Here is a 20,271-nt window from a genome sequence, read left to right as displayed (position 1 = left end):
AACCCTGAGTTAGACCAACATGAACATCCCCACACCGCTCCTGGCAATCCTCTCTGTCTCTCAGGAATTTTCAGGTGATGGCGTTGATATTTGGTGCGTTCACCAACACTCGGATGAAAAGCAGGTGCTCCCAAAATCTGAGCATCTGAAGGGTCACCCCGAAACCTGAGCTAAACTCCAGGGCCTCCTCGCCCCCAAAACTGCCGAATCCACTGTCTGCAAAGAATTACCGACATCTGTGCTGCTGAACTACAATAAAACTTAAGGACAAATAAATTTGAAACTCTGTTTCAGAATGACATGGGTGAAAACACGCAACACACACAGGAGCTCATCAAAACTCAGCGTTATGAAGTGCAAAACCAGGAACTTCGAAACGCTGGCCCACAACCGGATTCCCAAAGAAAGAAAAATCAGCTGCCACGAAAGGGCGACGTTGATTTTCCTCAAGCTCCCCAAAATGCTGCTGGAAGGCGCCAGCTCACCTGCTCCTGTGCCCGGTTCAACATGCACATGGCCTCCAGGTCAAAGGAGTTCTCATTGAGCCTTTTCTGGGCCATGGCTCTGTCGTTCATGGCTGTGGTTATGTCCACGCACTAGGAGGAAAGAGAGCACTTGTAAAAACACAGCAGAGCACAGCAATGTCCACTCGAGCTGGAAAAAGCTGCTGGAGAGTCAATGCTGCCAAGTGGGGTTACACAGAGAAGGGGTGGTTTGACAAAGAAACAGGATGGAAATCCTGGGACTCTACTTAAAGCCACACAAGATGGGCTTTGCTGAACAAAGACAAACCTGAATTTAAACTGTAACAGCCTGGTAATTTAAAATCATCTGTACACACAAAATACCCTGTGACTTATTTTCTAAGAACTATCTGTCACAAAAAATTCCGGTGTGTAATAAATAGAGAAGCATTTTACTGTTCAATGAGACCTTCTCAACCAACAGAATTAAATGCAATTTAACTAAAAAATCATGCAGAGTTCCTCACGTGAGCACTGTATTAAAGTCACACTAAAGCTTGTCTGTATAAAATAACTCCAGTGTGAATCAGATGCATTCCACAATCTTGACTTTAGTGTCTCTAAATTTCATCTTCAGCCTAAACCAGAAGGGAATGAAGATGGGCAAGGGGCTGGAGCCCCAGGAGGGGCTGAGGGAGCTGGGGAAGGGCTGAGCCTGGAGAAAAGGAGGCTCAGGGGGAACCTTGTGGCTCTGCACAAGCCCCTGACAGGAGGGGACAGCCGGGGGGGTCGGGCTGTGCTCCCAGGGACCAGGGACAGGAGCAGAGGGAACGGCCTCAGCCTGGGCCAGGGGAGGCTCAGCTCGGACAGCAGCAGGAATTTCCCCATGGAAAGGGGGCTCAGGCCTTGGCAGGGGCTGCCCAGGGAGCTCTGCAGTGCCCATCCCTGCAGGTGGCACCTGGAGGTGGCACTCAGTGCTCTGGGCTGGGGACAAGGTGGGCACGGGGCACGGCTGGCACTGCCTGGGCTGGGAGGGATTTGCCAGAATCAGGGGTTCTGTAAAACCAGGCTGTGAGTTCATAGAATCCACTGCTTCGGAAAAAAACGATCTCCATCTGTGCTGCTGAACTACAGTAAAACATACAGAGAAATAAATCTGAAGCGATGTTGTGGAGTGACCTGGTGAAAACACAAAATACAGGAAGGAGCTCACTGCAAACCTTCACTCTGGGCAAAGCCATGGGGAGAGAAATCCACAACATTTGGGGCTCTAAAAATGTAAAAATGTAACACATTCTGGCTGGTGTGCAGCTTTCTATAAAATCCTCATGCTCTGCTCCTCAAAGGATGTGCATTTTATGGCTCGTTCTGCTTGGAAAGCAGAAAGGGAAGAGGGTGCAAAGACAAATGGAATTTCTTCAGATGAGACAGCAGCTGGCACACACACACACATATCAAGGTCATGGGTTAATCTGAACTTCATTTTCATTTGCTTTGTAAAAGCCTTGCCTCTTTTGTTGTCACTATCTCCACCACAATCTCTCACACATTTTGTACTGAAGGGCCACCAGGAGAAACTGAAACTCCTTTAAAATTGACTCAGCTGAACAAAACAAACACTGTTAAAACACAAACCCTGTCCCAGGAACCCGGTCAAGAATTTAGTAAATATTGAAAGGAAGAGACAGATATGAACATGTACAATGGCATCAAACACAGGATTTGCTTTTGTGTTCTATTAAATCTGATTTTATGACGGGTTTTTTTTGCTGTTGTTTCGGACGAAGGTGAAGATCACTGCTGGTATCCGGCACTGAACAAAACAGAGCTAAAAATCCCCCAAGTCCCAGGTGTCTATGGACTGAATTTAGTGCTTATTTCTTGTCACACAGAACATAAAAAAAGGCACAAGAAGAATTAAAATACTCTCTAACAATCCCCTCACACAACAGCATGGAGGTAAAAATCTCTGTTTCAAATGCACGCTGTTTACAAGAGTTTACAAGCTTCTCTCATGTACTTAAAATAATTCTTTGATTTTCTGTTTGTCAAACTGGTCCAGGAGATAAATAAAAAGTTCTTCTACTCACCAAAAGTTTCAATCCAGCAATACACAAAGGCATGGAAGCAGTCCATGAAACCACAGGGGACCACTGCCCATGCTAAACAGGTCTATTAGTGCTTTACCGGACTGGGGCCTAGCAACATTCCCTGCCGGGTTAATTCCCAAACACTTCTCCATTTTGGAGACCATCAGGGCTCTGTGTTATGTCAAGACACTCGATGGCAGCTTTGGATCTTGAAAAAGAACAAAAACCATCTCTGCTTGAGGTATAAGAAGTTGTTGTTACTCCTGAGTCAAGGAAAACACGTGGAAGTGAGGCGCTGTTCTCTCCCACAGCTCTCCTGGCTGTTCCCCTTTCTCAAGACTTTTCCCCCACAAATCACAAACACTGAAGCAAACAAAAAGGAGGTTTTACACACTCTGCAGCTCCATGAATGCTTTTGCTCCATCCTTAGATCCCAACAGCATCTCTGCACGAAAATCACCTGGGGTAACCCAAACCGTCAACTCTACACTTCCAAACATCCCTTCCTCCAAAGCTACTTTAAGGCATCGGGGTTTATGAAAACGAGCTGTAATGTATTAGCAGGGTCATTCCAGACTGAGCCCATAATTAATATGTGAATTAAAGCACAGCAACAAAACCACTTGTGTGGGGTTTAATGGGAAGACTCGCATCAGAACTGTCACAGTACTGCAAAATCACCAGCAATGAATGGAGGTCAATTCTAGGTGAAACTTCCTGAAGCTGCAAGCACCCCCAGCTCTCTACTCCCCCAGCAAGGGAGCTGACTTGCCTCACGTTGCTCCAAGGGAGCCATTTCCACCACAGAGTCCTCCTGAACACTGAAGAACGAAGCAGAGAAGCACTGTGTTACCTGTCAGACTCCCTGGAGGAACACACAGCAATCCTGCACCTGCACTTCCCAAACCCCAGAGGATGGAACAGCCTGCTGCGAGCTAAACGCCCCTGAAATCACCCTTAACACAAACCAAGTTAAGGTAAAGGCAAATAAAAATATTTATTTACAAAATATAAAAACAGACAACATAGTTACAGGCATTTATAAAGGTACACACAACAGGAAGGAAAGGAAGTTATGTTAAAATATATTGACTGCAATGAAAAGTGGGAACGACATTCTGCACAAACATCTCGGGGTTTTACTGGAGCACGAGCCCAAAGTGCAGCTCCCACCTGTGCTGAGGGAACAAGGAACTGGGTGCCCAACCATCAAATTCTGAGGGATTCAATGAAAATGCTGGCTAAGTTACAGCCTCTGTGCTTTCGGTGCTGTAAGAGGCCCAGAAGAAAATTCCATCTGTGCCTCAGGGAGCGAACTGATCAGCAAAGTCTTGAGAAACAAAACGCACCAAGTGCTGAGATCAGAAATTTGTCAGAAATTGATGGGGAGGCTTTGGGGCTTTGGAAGGTGTGAGGACAAGGCTTCAGGTGCACTGAGGCAACATCCACTTAAAAATATTAACATCTCTCTTAAATATTTAATTTACATTTAATTTAATTTAATTACAAAGGCCCCCATAAATGTTCTTTGAAAGAAATTTCCAGGAGAAAAACACTTGCTTTGTTATTTTTTTTTTTTTAGCCATACAATTAGATTCTCCTTTGGAAGGCCACGTGCAACACAGTCATGGGAGAAAAAGTGACTGGAAAGCTAAAAAAAAAAAAAAATCAATACATCCAGAGGAAGCGACTTACAATTTTTAATGGATTACATTCCAGCGTGACGCTCTTGCTCTAAAACTGGTGGGACAATTTTAATTAACACTATATACATTACTGTGCAAATCTCCAGGTATTATTAATAAATCTCCGCAGGAAACTGATCTGGGAAGTTTTTTTTCATCTTCCAGCTACAGTTTAAATTCTGCTGAGCCCAAGAAGTCACCACTTCCCATGCGAGCATCCCCACGTGCAGAGCTCCTCAGCTTAGTGCAATGCTAGGCACTGCCTTTTGAAGTGCCTTTCTTTTTTTTCCCCTTCCCAGGCTGCAATTTGGTAGCAGACTGCCCAGGGGATGGTTTTGCTTTTCTTATATGATATGCTGTCCTTGCCTTCCTTACCTCAATGGCCGGCTTGGGGAAAACATCGTCCTTGCCGTCGTCTTTGCCGTTTTTGTCCACGGGAACCCACTCTCCGTACACGCTGTCTGCCTCCTTCTTCCTATGCTGAGACCCAGAGGAAACAGGGAATTCCTTGGACAGGATCACCTGGTTTTTTGGTTGGGGTGGTGGTGCTGGCTTTATGCTGGGAGTCTGAGAGAAAGAAAAGGAGAAGTTAAGACTTGAAAACGCCCAAGAGCTAGGAGGTGGTTTTGTTGCGAACGCCTGGGATTTGGTTTTGACGGAACACTCATTCTTACTCCAGACTAATAAGCCTTTGTAATTAATCATTTTGGCACAGCCCTAAAAACACACAAGTGACCCACAAATTGTGGTATCAAAGATGAAAAACCCCTTAAAACAACTTCAGCAACCCAAAATCCCTGACCCTGCTCTCCCAACCGACCCCATTCACATGGAGAACAACCTCCACCTGCCACACAGGTGTATTGTATGGAAAGCCCCAAGATAAAAATCCTGGGAAGCAAAACATTGCCTGCCTGTGATCAAAAGCTCCCCATGAGTGGAGAGAAAGCAGCTCTCAGCATTTGGGTTTCTAATTCTGCTCCTATTTTTAGCAGCAGCCTGAGTCTCCGAGCAGATGATGTCTATGGCCTTGTTCTGCTTGGTGTTGTTATTATATTAGAAACCTGCAGAAATCTCTGCCAGGTTCCCTTCCAAGAGGCAAACACAGCTGGCAGCACTGGATAATACTGGATAAACTCCTAGGAGTATGGATGGGAATGGTTTTAGTGGAAAGAACAAAACTAAAAGGGTCAAAAACAAGACCAGGATGCAGAGCAGCCCACAACCACTACAGAACACTCCTCCTCAGAGCCTGGAAGAATTCCAAGGTTGCTCGAGTTTCCTTGTAGCCTTTTCTAACAATAAAATACAAAATCTAAATCCATTTCTACGTTACACCTTATGTAAATGTGCACTGCTGCTTATTTTATGTACACCACAAGTTATATATATTTATACACAAACCAGGAACTTTATTTCTGTTTTTGCTGAGCGTATTAAAGCTTTTTTAGTGCTTTATATCCTGCAGAATTAGAGCAGACTTTCATGGGCACAACCCCCCAACCCAAATATAACTGAAAAAACCCCCACCCACCACCCCCAAAAACCTCAACAAAATTTACACAAATTCTAATCCACACGCTTCAAAGCATTTGCTTTCCAGACACATTTAAAGAAACGCTCACAATTTTACCACGATTATCAATTTAATCTTGATGGAATCGGGAGCGTTTCTTTAAATTGATTAAAAAAATACTCCCAGTTTCACCAAGACTATGAACCCCTGACAAATTTCTCTAGAATTCCTGATTTAAATTCGTGATTTAAAAAGAACCAAGGATTTAAAGCATTGAAAATATAAGTAGCACTCACACTTAAGTTGAAGAAAATAGGTTTGGGTTCGCTCAGCTTAAAAGGATGGTTGTAGAAAGGACGTTCTTCCTCCTCTTCATCAGACACGTGAGGCTTGTTCACTATCACATCATCAGTGCTCTGAGCAATCTTCTTGCATTTCTGAAAAATAAAACAGGGAAATGTCAGCTCCAAGTAAACCTGAACTTTCAAGCCAAACTCACAAAGAATGTTTCTATCAAAAAAGTGGTTTTCTTTACTAAAGCCAGGAGGTGGAAAAATCTTTTAGCGACAGCACTTTGGATGTTTTACACAAATTATCCAACACCACCGTGCCTTTCCTTGGTCACTGACTCAGCTCCCTGGCAGTGCAGGGACTTTGTCAGAAGCGACGGCTCCAGAAGAGCTCAGATCCTTCTGGAATACTGCGGTGTTGCTATGCAAGACACTGGTGTGCAACAGGACTAGAACACAGAGGTGTTATGGGGATACCAGAGTCAAACTGGGAGGAGCCTCCACGGGGGGAAATGAAAAGAGAGGAAGAAAAGGACCAAAGACAAAAAAGACCTTCTCGAGAGGCCAGAATTTTATGGTTAAAATGTCTTTACTGATTTCCTACCACCTGCACTGCTTCTGTGGACAGTTTTGAGTCAAAAGAACAGAAACACCACTCAACAGATCTCCAAAGTTGGAAAGGAAGTGCAGATTTGGGGCCTGCAGATCAGCACAAGCTATGCTGGATCTTGTTCAGGGTGCGTGAAAAACCACCCAGGATGTCACCACAGGGCACCTGCACCACCTCAGCTCCTGGTCAGTACTTCTGCTCCCCCCAGCCCAGGGACAACTGCACATTATCTCTGCACCTGGACATCGCTTCATCTCAGATTATTTCTATAAACATGATTTCAGAACTGTCACACTCATTATGTAATTAAAAAAAAATAATTAAGGCCCTTTTTTATTCCAGATTTTCTCTGTTCTGAGGGAAGTCCAAGGCCAGCCTGGACAGGGTCTGGAGCAACCTGGGACAGAGGAAGGTGCTCCTACCCTCGGCAGGGGGTGGACAGGCTGAGCTTTGAAGTTCCTTCCAACTCACAGCATAACTAACACCACTAGAACAGAAATCAGGAGTGAAAGCTTTGAATTTCACCAACAGAACTGCAGGGACAACTACCTATTTGTACAAAATTAGAACAGAACCAAAACTAAAAATAAGGAAAAGCAAAATACTTTGATTTCATGTATTTAAATGGAATTAAAAATACCAGTCTTGATGACTTAAAAAAAAAAACCTGTGTGGAGAATAAGGGCTCAAAAGGGTGCTCAGGCCTTGGCAGGGGCTGCCCAGGGAGCTTTGCAGTGCCCATCCCTGCAGGTGGCACCTGGAGGTGGCACTCAGTGCTCCGGGCTGGGGACAAGGTGGGCACGGGGCACGGCTGGCACTGCCTGGGCTGGGGGGGATTGCCAGCCTCAGGGATTTTGGGATTCTGAACACAAGGCAGCTCCCAGGTGACAGCAGCACTCAGTGACAGCCTCCCACAGGTCACCAACCCCCAGTGTGGTCATTTCCAGGCTTGCTGCTGCTGTTCTCCCTCACCTCAGTGAGCTCCTTCAGGGTGTCCCTCGAGGACTTCTGGTTGGCTTTGTCATCCTTCTTCTGGGACAGCAGAGGCATCAGGCTCGGGGGTAAGGGCACGCCGGACTTGGCGCACATGGCCGCTGCGTTGGCTTTGGCGATTTCAAGTAGCTGGGCCTTGTCTGAAAAGGTTGGGTTTTTTTTTAAAGAGAAGTTATTATTTTTGTGCACAGCAGTTCCAACTGCAACATCCTCACAGCCCTCCCAAGTTCTGATGTCTCTTACTTCACAGACTCATCCCTGTCTTGGCAATACTGAGTCCTTCCTACACAACATAAAGTCCAGAGTTTCCTCGTTATCTGTCTCTGAAAAGCTCTCAAACCTCTGGAGGAAGTCTCATCTTCCCGAATCTAGCCCAAAAGCTACTTACAACCACCAAACAGAAAAACAAGCTCTGAGTAAAACGTGCTCTTGCTTAAATTACAATTAGATGCAAAACTGTTAACAGAACAGTATTTTGCTTTAATAAGGAGAAAAAGGACAGCCCTACCATAGAAATAGGAAATTAAATTAAATGAAGCCTTCTGCCAGTTTGCAAATAACTCCCTAACTGGAAGGCTTCAATGGTAACTGTGAGGCAGGACTGGAAGGTTCAGCACCTCAAGTCCACCACAGGTTTCCTCACACACACTGTACAAGAGCTCATCTCCCAGTTCAAACCTTCTTTCTCCTTATTAACTCACTACCCAAGGAAACAGCACAGCCTCTCTTCCTACAAGCACACAGGAAAGATGCAGCTCCTAAGATTTTATTTTATTTTCCCATCTGATGGGTCTAGGATTATTTTCAGAAACAAGCCTCTCTTTCCTTAAAGTTCTTACCACGGGAAAGAGGCAATTCAGAGTCCTGGAACAGCTGACAACAGAGCCTGGGACTCTGCAACTGGCACCTGAATGACCTTTGCTCTCAGGAGTAGAAATTCTGAATTTTCTTACATACAAGTACTCGGTCTCTACTTGGCCATGTAGAAGGTTCCTGGAGACTGCAACTCGCTATTTTTGTTCAAGAGCTCTAGAACCAAGGTAAAACTGGCTCTGAGGAGGCTTTCATTCAAATGCTCAGCGTTGATTCCGCTCCAAAGTGAAAGTTCTTGCTGGAAGTTACTGCCTAAAACTACTGCACGGAGTGACTGCCAAGAAATCCCTCATGAATGCTCCAGAGCTGAAATCAGACTATGCAAATCCCCCCGCTACCACCTCACCGTGGAACTAGTGACAACGAAGCACTCACTTACCCAGGTCTGTAAGACGTTTGGGTGATCTGCTGGAGAAGTCCGAGGACCTGGACCTGCGGCGGTCGGGGGATCTGCTGTAGCGCCTCCTCCCCGAGGACCGGGAGCGCCGCAGCCGGATCGGGGATCTGCTGGAGCTCCGTCTCCTTCCCCTGGATCGCGACCGCCTCTGGCGAAGAGGGGTCCGGCTCCTGCTCCGCAATCGGAGCGATATCCTACGGTCTCTGGAGTCGGATCTTCTCCTCCTTCTGTCAGTAGACCTCGACCTGTTCCTCTGCGACCTCTTGCGCCTGTCTCTGGATAAGGAACGCCGCCTTCGTGATGCCGACCTCGACCTGCTTCTCCTCCTGTGCCTGGAACGTGACAACGAGCTGGACCGAGATCTGGACGCTCTTCTCCGCGTTGCTGACCTGGAGCGATTCCGTCTGGAGCGCGAGTCTGTGTCGTATCTCTTGGACCTGCGCTGGGAGGACCTGGAGCGTCGGCTTCTGGACCGGCGCGACGACTCCTTGTCTGCTGCTTTCTCCACAGATTTGGACTGGCTCCTCTGGCGAGCAGCGGACCGGGAGCGTCTCCGCCTGGACCTGCGTGAGGACTCCTTGTCTACGGTTTTCTCTACAGATGTCGACTGGCTCCTCTGGTGAGCCGAGGACCTGGAGCATCTCCGTCTGTACCTCCGCACGGACTCTTTGTCCGCTGGTTTTTCTACGGATGTGGATCGACTCTTCTGGCGAGCAGGAGACTTTGAGTGTCTGCTTACGGATCTCTGCGGGGACTCTTTGTCAGATGCTTTATCGACAGATTTGGATCTGGATTTTTCACGTTCGGAAGACTCAGAACGTCTGCTTTCAGGGACTAAGGAAGAGTCCTGTTCCTCCGACTGCTCAAGAGGCATGGAATCCTGCTTTTCCTCATCTGCCAAAGAGGGCTCCGCATCGTCTCCCTCCTCTTCACCACTGGAAGACTCCGACTCATGCTCATCTGACGATGTGGACTCTCTTTGTTCAGCTGTCAAGGAGGGCTCTGCATCCTCTCCTTCTTCTTCAGCAGTGGTAGACCTCGATTCAGCCCCATCAGGGGATGCGGAACGTCTGTGTTCAGCTGTCAGAGGCTCCACATCCTCAGCTTCTTCACCGGCAGTAGACCTCGACTCTTGCTCATCTGATGAGGTGGAATCTCTCTGCTCAGCTGCCGAGGAGGGCTCCACATCCTCTGCATCTTCACCAGCAGTAGACCTCGACTCCTGTTCATCTGAAGATGTGGAATGTCTACGCTCAGCTGTCAAAGAGAGCTCCTGGTCCTCTGCTTCCTCACCAACGGTTGACCTTGACTCACGTCCATCAGGAGACACAGAGCGATGTTCAGCTGTCAAATCCTCTGCTTCTTCATCAGCTGTAGACCTCGACTCACGGTCATCAGAAGATGTGGAGTGTCTACGTTCAGTGGTCGAGGGCTCCCCATCTTCTACATCTTCCCCTGCAGCAGACTCACGGTCGTCAGAGGATATGGAGTCTCTTCTTTCAGCTGCCAAGGAGGTCTCTGCATCCTCTGCCTCTTCTCCAGTGGTTGACCTTGACTCGTGCTCATCAGAGGACTCAGAGCTCCGACGTTCTGTTGTCAAAGGCTGCTCCAGTTCCTCTGCTTCTTCACTAGATCTTGACTCGTGCTCGTCAGGGGAAGTGGAACGCCTCTCCAGGTCATCAGTTTCTTCATCTGCAATAGATTTCTGGTCATGGTCCTCAGGAGACACGGATCGTCTATGTTCTGAAGTCACAGAGGACTCCAGACCCTCCTCCTCCATGGGAGACTTTGGCTCATGACCTTCCTGATAGGAGGATGTGGAGTATCTACGCTCAGATCTCGAAGAGCGCTCCAGATCCCCCGTTTCTTCACCAGGGCCCGATCTCACACTGCAGTTATCAGGAGACACCGGGCGCTCTTCAGGCATGAAAGAAGGCATCGCATGATCCAGTTTTTCAACCGGGATGGATTTCAAGTCACTGTCATCAGGGGACATCGAGGCTCTGTCATTCAGTGCCAAAGGTTCAACACAGTCTACTCTTCCAACAGTGGTAAATGTTAACTCCTGCCCGTCAGGGGATGCTCCATGTTCATTTTCAGGTGTTGGAGAATGGTCCCGCACATCTGCTTTCTGAACAGAGGTGAAACTCACCTCCTGGCTCTCAAAAAGGAGATGGTCATGTTCAGCTGTCAAAGCAGAATCCACACCCTCTGTTTTCTCAGCACGTGCCAATCTTGACCTGTACTCTTCAGGTGACAGAGCATGTTCAGATGTCAGAGAAGGTTCCCTGGCTACTACTCTTTCAGCAGGGCTGGACTGCAGCTCCTGACCTTCAGGGGTCATGGGACATTCACCTTCAGAGGACAACTCCTGTACCTCTGGTTTTCCAGCAACAGCAGACTGCACCTCCTGGCTATCGGTGGATATTGAACTTTCACTTTCAGATGCTTCAGAATGTTCCTCCAAGTCTTCCTTCTCAACAGGACTGGATCCCAAATGATGCCTTTCGGGGGATGCATCGTACTCGTTTTCAGACAGCAAAGAACACTCCTGCACCTCCGCTTTTTCAGTGTAAGCACAGAGCAGCTCCTGCCCCTTGGGAGATGAGGCGTATTGGTTGTCTGGGACCAGCACTGGCTCCTGTACTGCTATGCTTTCAGTGAGGCCAGACTGCAGTACTTGGCCTTGACGGAAGATGGAATATTCACTGCCAGGTGTTGGAGAAGGCTCCTGCACCTCCTTCTCAGCAGGGCTGGCCATCACCTCCTGGCCCTCAGAAGACTCAGCATGTTCATTTTCAGGCAGCAGAGAACACTCCTGCACTTCTGGTCTTCCAGCCAAGAAAGACGACAATCTGTGATCTCCAGAAGACACAGCACTGTCAGGAACCACAGCCTCTTCCTGCATCTCTGCCTTCTCAGAAGAGCTGCAACTCACCTCCTGGCCTACCCAGGACACGGCATGGTCATTTTCAGACAACAGAGCAGGCTGTTGCACCTGCGTCTTTTCAGCAGAGGGTGATCGCAGGTCCCGGCCCTCGATGGACTCCATACATCTTTCTTCAGGCATCTGATAAAGCTTCCGCAGCTCCGCTTTTTCAGCAGGGGTCGATGTCAACTCCGGGCCATCAAGTCCTATCGTGTACTCATTTTCAGACACTTGAGAAGGCTCCTGAGCTCTTTCAAGAGGGGTGGATGCCAACTCATGACCATCGGAGGCCACAGAACACCTGCCTTCCAGTATCAGAAAGGGCTCGTGCACCTGTGTTTCTTCACTGTAGGCAGATCTCAGCTTGTAGCCATCAGGGGATGCCAGGTGTTTCAGTTCAGATGAATTCAGCACCTCTGCTTTTTCCGCAGGGATGGGCCTCAGTTCGTGATTGTCGGGCAACAGCAGAATCCCACCTTCTGATGCCACAGCCGTCACTGGGGGCTGTAGTTTTTCAGGTGTGCTCACCGAGTCACAACCATCAGCAGACACGGAGAAGCCACTTTCCAGTGAGAGAGGAGGCTTCTGGATCTCCACTTTTTCAGCTGCAGCAGATGTCAATTTATAGCCCTCAGGGAAGATGGAACACCGCAGCTCAGATGCCACCGACAGCTCTGCACTCTCTGTTTGCTCAAAGGAATTGTACTTTGTTTTGTGGCCATCGTGGCATATGGGGATCCCACTTTTAGACATCACCAAAGATCCTGCACCGTCTATTTTTCCAGTTAGGTACCTTGATTCGTGCATTTCCGAAGACCTGGAGCAGTCAACCTCAAGCACTTGTGGAAGTGTTGGACCATCTAAACCTTTGTCAACAGATGATCTGGACTCATGAACTTCAAAAGAAGACACTGAAATGAGGTCAGCAGACACCTCAACAGAACCACACACAGATGTCAGGGAAACATCTGGAGTCTTGACTTTTTCAACTGATAAAAATCTTTGTTCGTTTCCATGTGGTGACTTAAAGGACTCGCCTGCAGACAATGGATGCTCCTCTATTGGTGCAGCAAAGCTGGATCCTGATCCATGTCCATCAGGAGACATGAAGCGTCCACTGTCAGAAGCCAGAGAAGGCTCCTGCATCTGGCCTGACTCATAGCCATCAGGGATGACAGGGCGGATCATTTCAGGTGGCAGGAAAGGCCTCTGAGCTTCCACTGCTCCAGGGCTGTCAGCCAGCTGGGAAGGCTCATGTTCAGGGATATGCCGTGATTCGTGACCATCAGACAAGTTGGAGACCCCATCTTCAGACAGGCGAGAAGATGACTGAACTTCCATGTCTCTTTTCAGTCCTGGAGGAAGCTCTGGACCTTCTACTTCTTTGAGAGGTGCAGTTCGAGACTCATCTTCACGGGATGCAGAGAGATGGAATTCTGCTACTGAAGAAGTTTCTAGATCTCCCCTTTTTTCAACAGATGAGGATCTTGATTTGGATGTGGAGTATGGAAGTTCAGGCAGCAGTGAAGACTCCAGAGCTGCTGCTTTTTCAGTTGATCCATTTTCAGATGTTACAGGCAGCTCTGAATCCTGTGTTTTTTCCACAGATGTGGATCTCAATTCCTGGTCATCTGGGGTTTCGGAGGCATCAAATTCAGATGTGGCAGAATGCTGCAGATCCGCTTTTTCAGCAGACGAGGAGCTTTCCTCAAGGTTCTCTGAAGTTTTGGAAAATCCACCTCCAAATGATGGTGGCAGCACTGGGCCATTTACTCCTTCATCAGACAAAGCAGCTGATGTAGGACCATTAGAGGATTTATCTTCACTTCCAAAAGAAGATTGAGGAACATCTTTATCAAGACCTTTGGCTGACTCCTGAAGTTCAGAAGACTCCACGTGCTTGCTGCTGGACTTTGCTGAGGATAATTTATCTTTTTTTTCTACAGATTTGGACCTTGACTTAACGCTGTCAGAGGACTTGGAACGTTTCCGTTTGGATTTTTTTGAAGACTCCTTGCGCTTTTTTTCGACAGACCTAGATCTAGACTTGTAACGTTCAGAAGACTTTGAGCGTCGACGTTTGGATTTTCGTGAGGATTCCTTCTTTTTTTCCACTGATTTGGATCTAGACTTGTACCGGTCAGAGGACTTGGAGCGCTGACGTTTAGACTTCCGCGATGATTGCTTTCGATCTCTTTTTTCTACTGACCTGGACCGAGACTTGTAGCGATCTGAGGACTTTGAGCGCTGACGTTTGGACCTCCGTACAGATGCCTTCCGACCTCTTTTCTCAACAGATCTTGACCTGGATTTTGAACGATCAGAGGAACCAGACCGATGTCTGAACCTCCAGGAGTATTCTTTGCCTCCTCCCTTTTCTGAAGACCTGGATCTAGATTTTGAACGGTCAGAGGACCTGGAATGTCTGCGGCGGGATCGCCAGGAGGACAATCTCTTTTCCACTGACCGTGACTTAGACCTGTAGCGGTCGGACGACCTGGAACGTCTGCGCCCGGACCTTCGGGAGGACAATCGCTTCTCCGCTGACCTGGACTTGGATCTGTAGCGATCAGATGACCTGGAACGTCTGCGCCCGGACCTTCGGGACGACAATCGCTTCTCTGCTGACCTGGACTTGGATCTGTAGCGATCAGACGACCTGGAACGTCTGCGCCCGGACCTTCGGGAGGACAATCGCTTATCTGCTGACCTGGACTTGGATCTGTAGCGGTCAGAAGACCTGGAACGTCTGCGCCCGGACCTTCGGGAGGACAGCCGCTTTTCCGCTGACCTGGACTTGGATCTGTAGTGGTCTGATGACCTGGAACGTCTGCGTCTAGACCTTCGGGAGGACAGTCGCTTCTCCACAGACCTGGATTTAGACCTGTAGTGGTCAGAAGACCTGGAACGTCTCCGTCTGGACAATCTCTTTTCTGCTGATCTGGATTTAGACCTGTACCGGTCAGATGACCTAGAACGTCTGCGCCTGGACCGCCTGGAAGACACCCTTCTCTCTCTCTTCTCCACAGATCGGGACCTAGATTTGGAATGCTTTTTTCTGGAAACTGAATAGTTTCTGCTCCTAGAACGTGCTCTTTTAGAGGTCAAGCGCCTGGAAGTAGAACGTGACCTTGATTTTTTCTTCCGCTTCCTAGACCTGGACTGAGACTTGGAACGGCTTCTTTTCTGTTTCTTTGAATCATGTTTTTTCTCACTGGTTCTATGACTACTTTTTTCAATTACATTCTCAAGCCTCATAAGAGTCTCCTTCATTCGTGCCGCCACATCAGGTTGTACATCAGATGTTTCTGAGTCTCTTTTCTCTGAGTCCTCTTCTGGAGTTGCTTCTTTGACATCCTCAGCTTCTGGAGTGTCTTCCAGCTGGCCTTCCTCTATAGGTTCTGGACCTGCTTCTGCATCAGTATCAGGTACTGGAGCTGCTTCCAAATCTTTTGTCTCTGCCTCCAACCCTACTGCTGCTTCTGCTTCTTTTCGCTCTACATCAGTTCGAGGAGCTGTTTCCAAATCTTGTGTTTCTGCTACAGAAGTCCCTGCTGCAACTTCTTCCTCTGTAGCATGTGAAGAACTAAAAACTGTTTCTGCTGCCAAAGGCTCAGATGTTTGAGCCTGCTCCACATCTTCCTTCTCAATCACCATATCCTCCACCTGTTGACTCTGTACTCCTTCTGCATAATGTACCTCGGCTGTCACTTCACGTTCCAGTGTGGTTTCCAGGCCTTTTACATCCCCTGGTTTTGGAACTGCTTCAGCAGGTTTTATTTCAGAAGCACCCAAGATTTCTGGAGCCTCTTCAGAACTCTTCCATTCTGCAGCAGTTTTTGCTTCTAGAACAACCTGAAGCTCTTGTTGCTTTTCAGCGTGCAAGTATTCTGGAACAGCTGCTGAAGCATCACCCATGGGTACCTCAAGCTCTTCACCTGTTCCAGAACCTTTCACCTCTACTGCTGCAGACTCTTTTGTGCTCTCCAACCACCTCACTCCTCCAGCTTCTGATGTTGGCTCCAGACACTTTGCTTTCTCCATTTCTGAGGGCTCATTTATTTGTGTGCTGGTCCTCCTTGCTGCAATTTCACGTTCTACAGCAGATCCCTGAGTTTGCACATCCGTCAATTCTGCTGGTACTCCTGATGTCATACTGTTTTCTTCCACTCTAGGCAAAGACTCCAATACTGCTGCTGAATGACCTACTATTTGCTCCTGAATAGATTTTGAACTGATTTCTGAAGTTTGCACAGGTTCTAGGATTGCTTCTCTGCTCCTTGTCTCTGCTTCCGGAGCGTGTTCTGAATCCTTTCTCTCCCTCAGCACCTCAGTTTGTGAGGTTCCTGTGTGTGTCGTGACCTGTGCCTGTGCGATGACGGAACTCTCTGTTTGGCTTGCACAGAGGGGTTCTCTCTCTGCTGTGGCTTGCCATGGCATCACCCCTGCCGACGCCTCAGCCGCTCTAACTGGTTCCACGCTTTCACATGCAACCATAGGTTCAGGAGTCCTTTCTAAGGCAGGAAGTCTTGGACTTGCAACAGTCCCACAATGCATAGCTTCTTCTGAAGCTTTCACACCTTCCACCTGCAAGGACACTGAAGCTGTTGCAAAAGTTTTTGCTTCCACCACAGCCACTGGTCTCAGGTCTCCTCCTGGACCTTGTGTGTTTTCCTTCTGCAAAGGCAGGGCAGGTGCCAAACCTCTTACGTGTGATTCACCCTCAGGTCTTGATTCTCTCAGCAATGACGTACCTTCTGAATCTTTTGCTCGTGGACTTCTAAAACCCTCTGCCATCTGGACTTCTGAAGCTGCTTGGGGAACGAAGGTCTGTACAACTGGGGTGGGTTCTGAAGTCGCCCTTAATCCTTTTGCCTCTGCAACCACATTCACACCTGTCAATCCTGCTGAAAGTGCAGATCCCTGGGTTCTGTCCACACTCCTTGTTTCTGTCAAGACTCCATGTAGGTGGAACATTCCTGATGCACCCAGCGCTGTTGCAGAACTGGTGGTACTTTCCACATTTTTGCCTTGCAGACTTTCATGAGCTGCTGTGACATCTTTTGCTACAACACCCACAGGTTCCATGGCTGTTTCCAAAGCTTTCACAGTTCCCATGGCTGGTTCCATAGCCTTCATTTTTCCAACAGCTCCTGGTCCTGGAGGTGTTTTGGCACTTTGCATTTCCACGTGCATTTCCACAGGGGTGGCTGCAGATACTGTCAAAGGATGCTGCAAAGGTACATCTGCTTTCAGAACACTGCAAGCCTCCACGGGGCTGCCCTGTGTCACGCTCACACTCCCAGATATAACTGAGGGTTGCAGGGATGACTCCAAAGTTCTGCTCACGCCCCCCAGTTCTGAATATCTCTCCACACTTCTCACATTTTCCATGTGCACAGATTTTTCAGTTGTTTCTGGAATTTTCACTTCTTGCCCAGCCACAGCCACGTGAGCTACAGTCACAGCACTTGGATGAGCCCAATTTGCAGGTGTAGTTGTTGTCACACCACTTGCCAAGGACACGCATTCTGAAGCTGTTTCCAACCCCTGTGCTGCCCTCTGAGACACAGACTGATAAGATGCTTCTGAATAAGTCAGCACCTCCATGGTCTCAGGCTCAAGAGCTGCATCTGAAGCTTTTATTTCCCCAATGCCTTGAGATTTCAGTGTGACTTCTGTACCTCTTAGTGATTCTACTGGATCTTTTTGAATCTCAGATTTACTGGCAATTCCAGATGGGATGCTGGACCAAGTATAATTTCCAGTATCAACAACACTGGCATTAACAGCTACAGGATAAATATTTTCATGGGACTGCTGAATTTGTTCTTCGCTAGTGCAAATTCTAGTTTGATCTAGACTAGTATTTTCTGGGATATTAGACTGGATGCTTTCTAAATTGAATGGAGGATTTGTTGCACACAAAGTCCCCTCCCCACTTCCAAGATTTTCTGTAGATTGCTGAGAATCAGTCACTGAATGGGAAACGAGTCCTAAAGCTTGATTATCAAGCCCCTCGGTTGGTTTTGAGCACAGTTCTGGCTGCACCTGGCCAGCCAGGTTTGCATCTGCAAACACTCCATGCTGTACATTCAGTTGGGAGCTGGACTGCTCTGGCATCAAATGAGGAGCTGGCTGCACGCCTGCAGGTGCACTCAACTTGGATTCCTTTGGTTGCTTTTTATGCTTTTTCTCTTTCTTCCTTTTCTTCTTCTTTTTCTTCTTCTTCTTGCTTTTGTGCTTCTTGTTTTTCTTTGCTTTTTTCCTAGGAATTTCATCTTCACCAGTAGAGCTCCTTTTTGTAGACTGAGTACTATTTTTCACAGTATTTTTGTCTACATCTAGAAAAAAATGACATTTACCTTGTAAACATTTATAAGACAGCATTTAAGAAATTCTTTCCAAGTAGTTGTGAAGTACACGGACAGAGGTAGAAAACAAACTTGCAAACCATGCCCTATTCACTACTACCACACATACACAGCACACACTCCCTTTTCCAGCTCTCTTTCCTTCCTCTCAGAGCTCCTTTAAGTAATAAAACAACACTACTTTCAAAAAATTTCCCCAATCTCGTTAGTCAGGACAGAGGTCTAGTGGGAACACAGCTCTTTCCAAGTAGCATCATAGTCATGGAATGGTTTGGGCTGGGATGGACCTGAAAGCTCATTGTGTTCCATCCCCTGCCATGGCAGGGACACCTCCCACTGCCCCAGGCTGCTCCAAGCCCCAGAGTCCAACCTGGCCTTGGGCACTGCCAGGGATCCAGGGGCAGCCACAGCTGCCCTGAGCAACTTGAGCCAAGGCCTCCTCACTCTAATGGGGAAGAATCTCCTCCTGATACACGATCTAACCTTGTCCTCTGGCAGTGAAATTCTATTCCTTTGAAGAAGGGAAGAGCGGATGATTCTGGGAATTACCACCCTGCAGCTTCACCTCTCTGCTGGGAGTATCATGGAACAGATCCTCCTACAAGCTCTGCTAAGGCACATGGAGGACAGGGATGTAATTTGAGACAACCAGCACAGCTTCACAAAGGGAAAATCCTATCTGACTTTCTGTGGTGGACTGACTACATCAGCGTGGACTGACTACATCAGTGTGTAAGAGCTACAGAGTACTTACCCGGACTTCTGTAAAGATTTGACACAGCAGCAAAGTGTCAAGTTTGGAGTGAACAATTTGACAGGTGCACTGTGAGGTGCATTAGCAGTTGTTTGGATGGTCACATCCAGAGCGGAGTGATCAAAAGCTCAGAGTCCTGATGGACATCAGTGACCAGTGGTGTCCCCCAGGAGTCTGTATTAGGACCAGTGTTACTTAATAGCTTCATTAATGAACCAGTGTTACTTAATATCTTCATTAATGACAGAAGGATCAAGTGCACCCTCGGCCGGTTTGCAGGTGACACTTCTAAAGGAGAGGGCTATCCAGAGGGATCTGGACAATCTCAAGAAGTGCCCTGTGGGAATCTCAGGAGGTTCAACAAGGCCAAGTGCAGCACGTGAGTCAGCACAACCCCCAGGATCAATCCAGGCTGGGAGGAGCAGATGGAGCAGGCCTGGGAGAGCTGGAGCTGCCCCAGCCCAGAGCCCCCCGTGCCTGGGCTGAGCCCCCAGAATGGGGATCAGGAAAGGCATTGGGATTGTGTCCCCTCAGGTGAGAGCCCACCTGCAAAGCTGCCCCAGCCCTGGGGTTCCGAGCACAGGGAGGACGTGGAGCTGCTGGAGAGAGCCCAGAGGAGGCAGCAGGAGGAGCAGAGGGATGGAGCAGCTCTGCTGGGAGGAAAGGCTGGCAGAGCTGGCATTGTTCAACCTGAAGAGACTTTAGGTGACCTAACTACGATCTTCCAGTACCTGGAAGTACAATAAAGGTGGTGGAAGACTATTGCCAAGAGCCTGGAGTGACAGGACAAGGGACAGGGGTTTCAAAATGAGGGAGAGTAGGGTTAGATCAGATCTTAGGATAAAGGAAAACTTCTCCCCTGTGAGAGACGTGAGGCCCTGGGACAGGTTTGCCCAGGGAAACTGTCCCGTCCCCGGAAGTCTTCAAGATCAGGCTTCACAGGGCTTGGAACAACCCAAGATAGTGGAAGGTGTCCCTGCTCACATCAAGGGGTTTGGAACGAGATGATCTACAAGGTCCCCTTCCAACCCAAACCCTTCTGACTCCCCTGTGTCCTGTCACTCCATTCCTTGGAAATTGTCTCTCCCCACGTTTCCTGCAGCTACTTCAGGCCCTGCAAGGCCACAGTGAGGTCACCCCAACCAAGCTGAACAATGCCAGCTCTGCCAGCCTTTCCTCCCAGCAGAGCTGCTCCATCCCTCTGCTCATCCTGCTGCCTCCTCTGGGCTCTCTCCAGCAGCTCCATGTCCTCCCTGTGCTGGGCCCAGGGCTGGGGCAGCTCTGCAGTGGGGAAGG

The 20,271-nt window shown here is 48.2% G+C and overlaps 1 protein-coding gene across 3 annotated transcripts in view; it reads right to left on the bottom strand.

The window, feature by feature from the left end:
- The window catches only part of SON (SON DNA and RNA binding protein), a 37,050-nt gene that overhangs the window by 12,107 nt on the left and 4,672 nt on the right, over nt 1-20,271 (bottom strand). For all 3 annotated transcript variants that reach the window (XM_040056464.2, XM_040056463.2, XM_040056465.2), the window contains exons 3-7: nt 8,901-18,191; nt 7,628-7,788; nt 6,052-6,192; nt 4,615-4,806; nt 486-596 (exon numbers count right to left, since the gene is read on the bottom strand). In XM_040056464.2, the coding sequence (XP_039912398.1) occupies nt 486-596; nt 4,615-4,806; nt 6,052-6,192; nt 7,628-7,788; nt 8,901-18,191 (9,896 nt within the window). The remainder of the gene's footprint in view (nt 1-485; nt 597-4,614; nt 4,807-6,051; nt 6,193-7,627; nt 7,789-8,900; nt 18,192-20,271) is intronic.

The sequence above is a fragment of the Hirundo rustica genome, chromosome 2 (assembly GCF_015227805.2).
Source record: "Hirundo rustica isolate bHirRus1 chromosome 2, bHirRus1.pri.v3, whole genome shotgun sequence".
Lineage (NCBI taxonomy): Eukaryota > Metazoa > Chordata > Aves > Passeriformes > Hirundinidae > Hirundo > Hirundo rustica.
The sequence above is the reverse complement of the archived record's forward strand: the minus strand, read 5'-3'. Positions and strand labels throughout refer to the sequence as shown.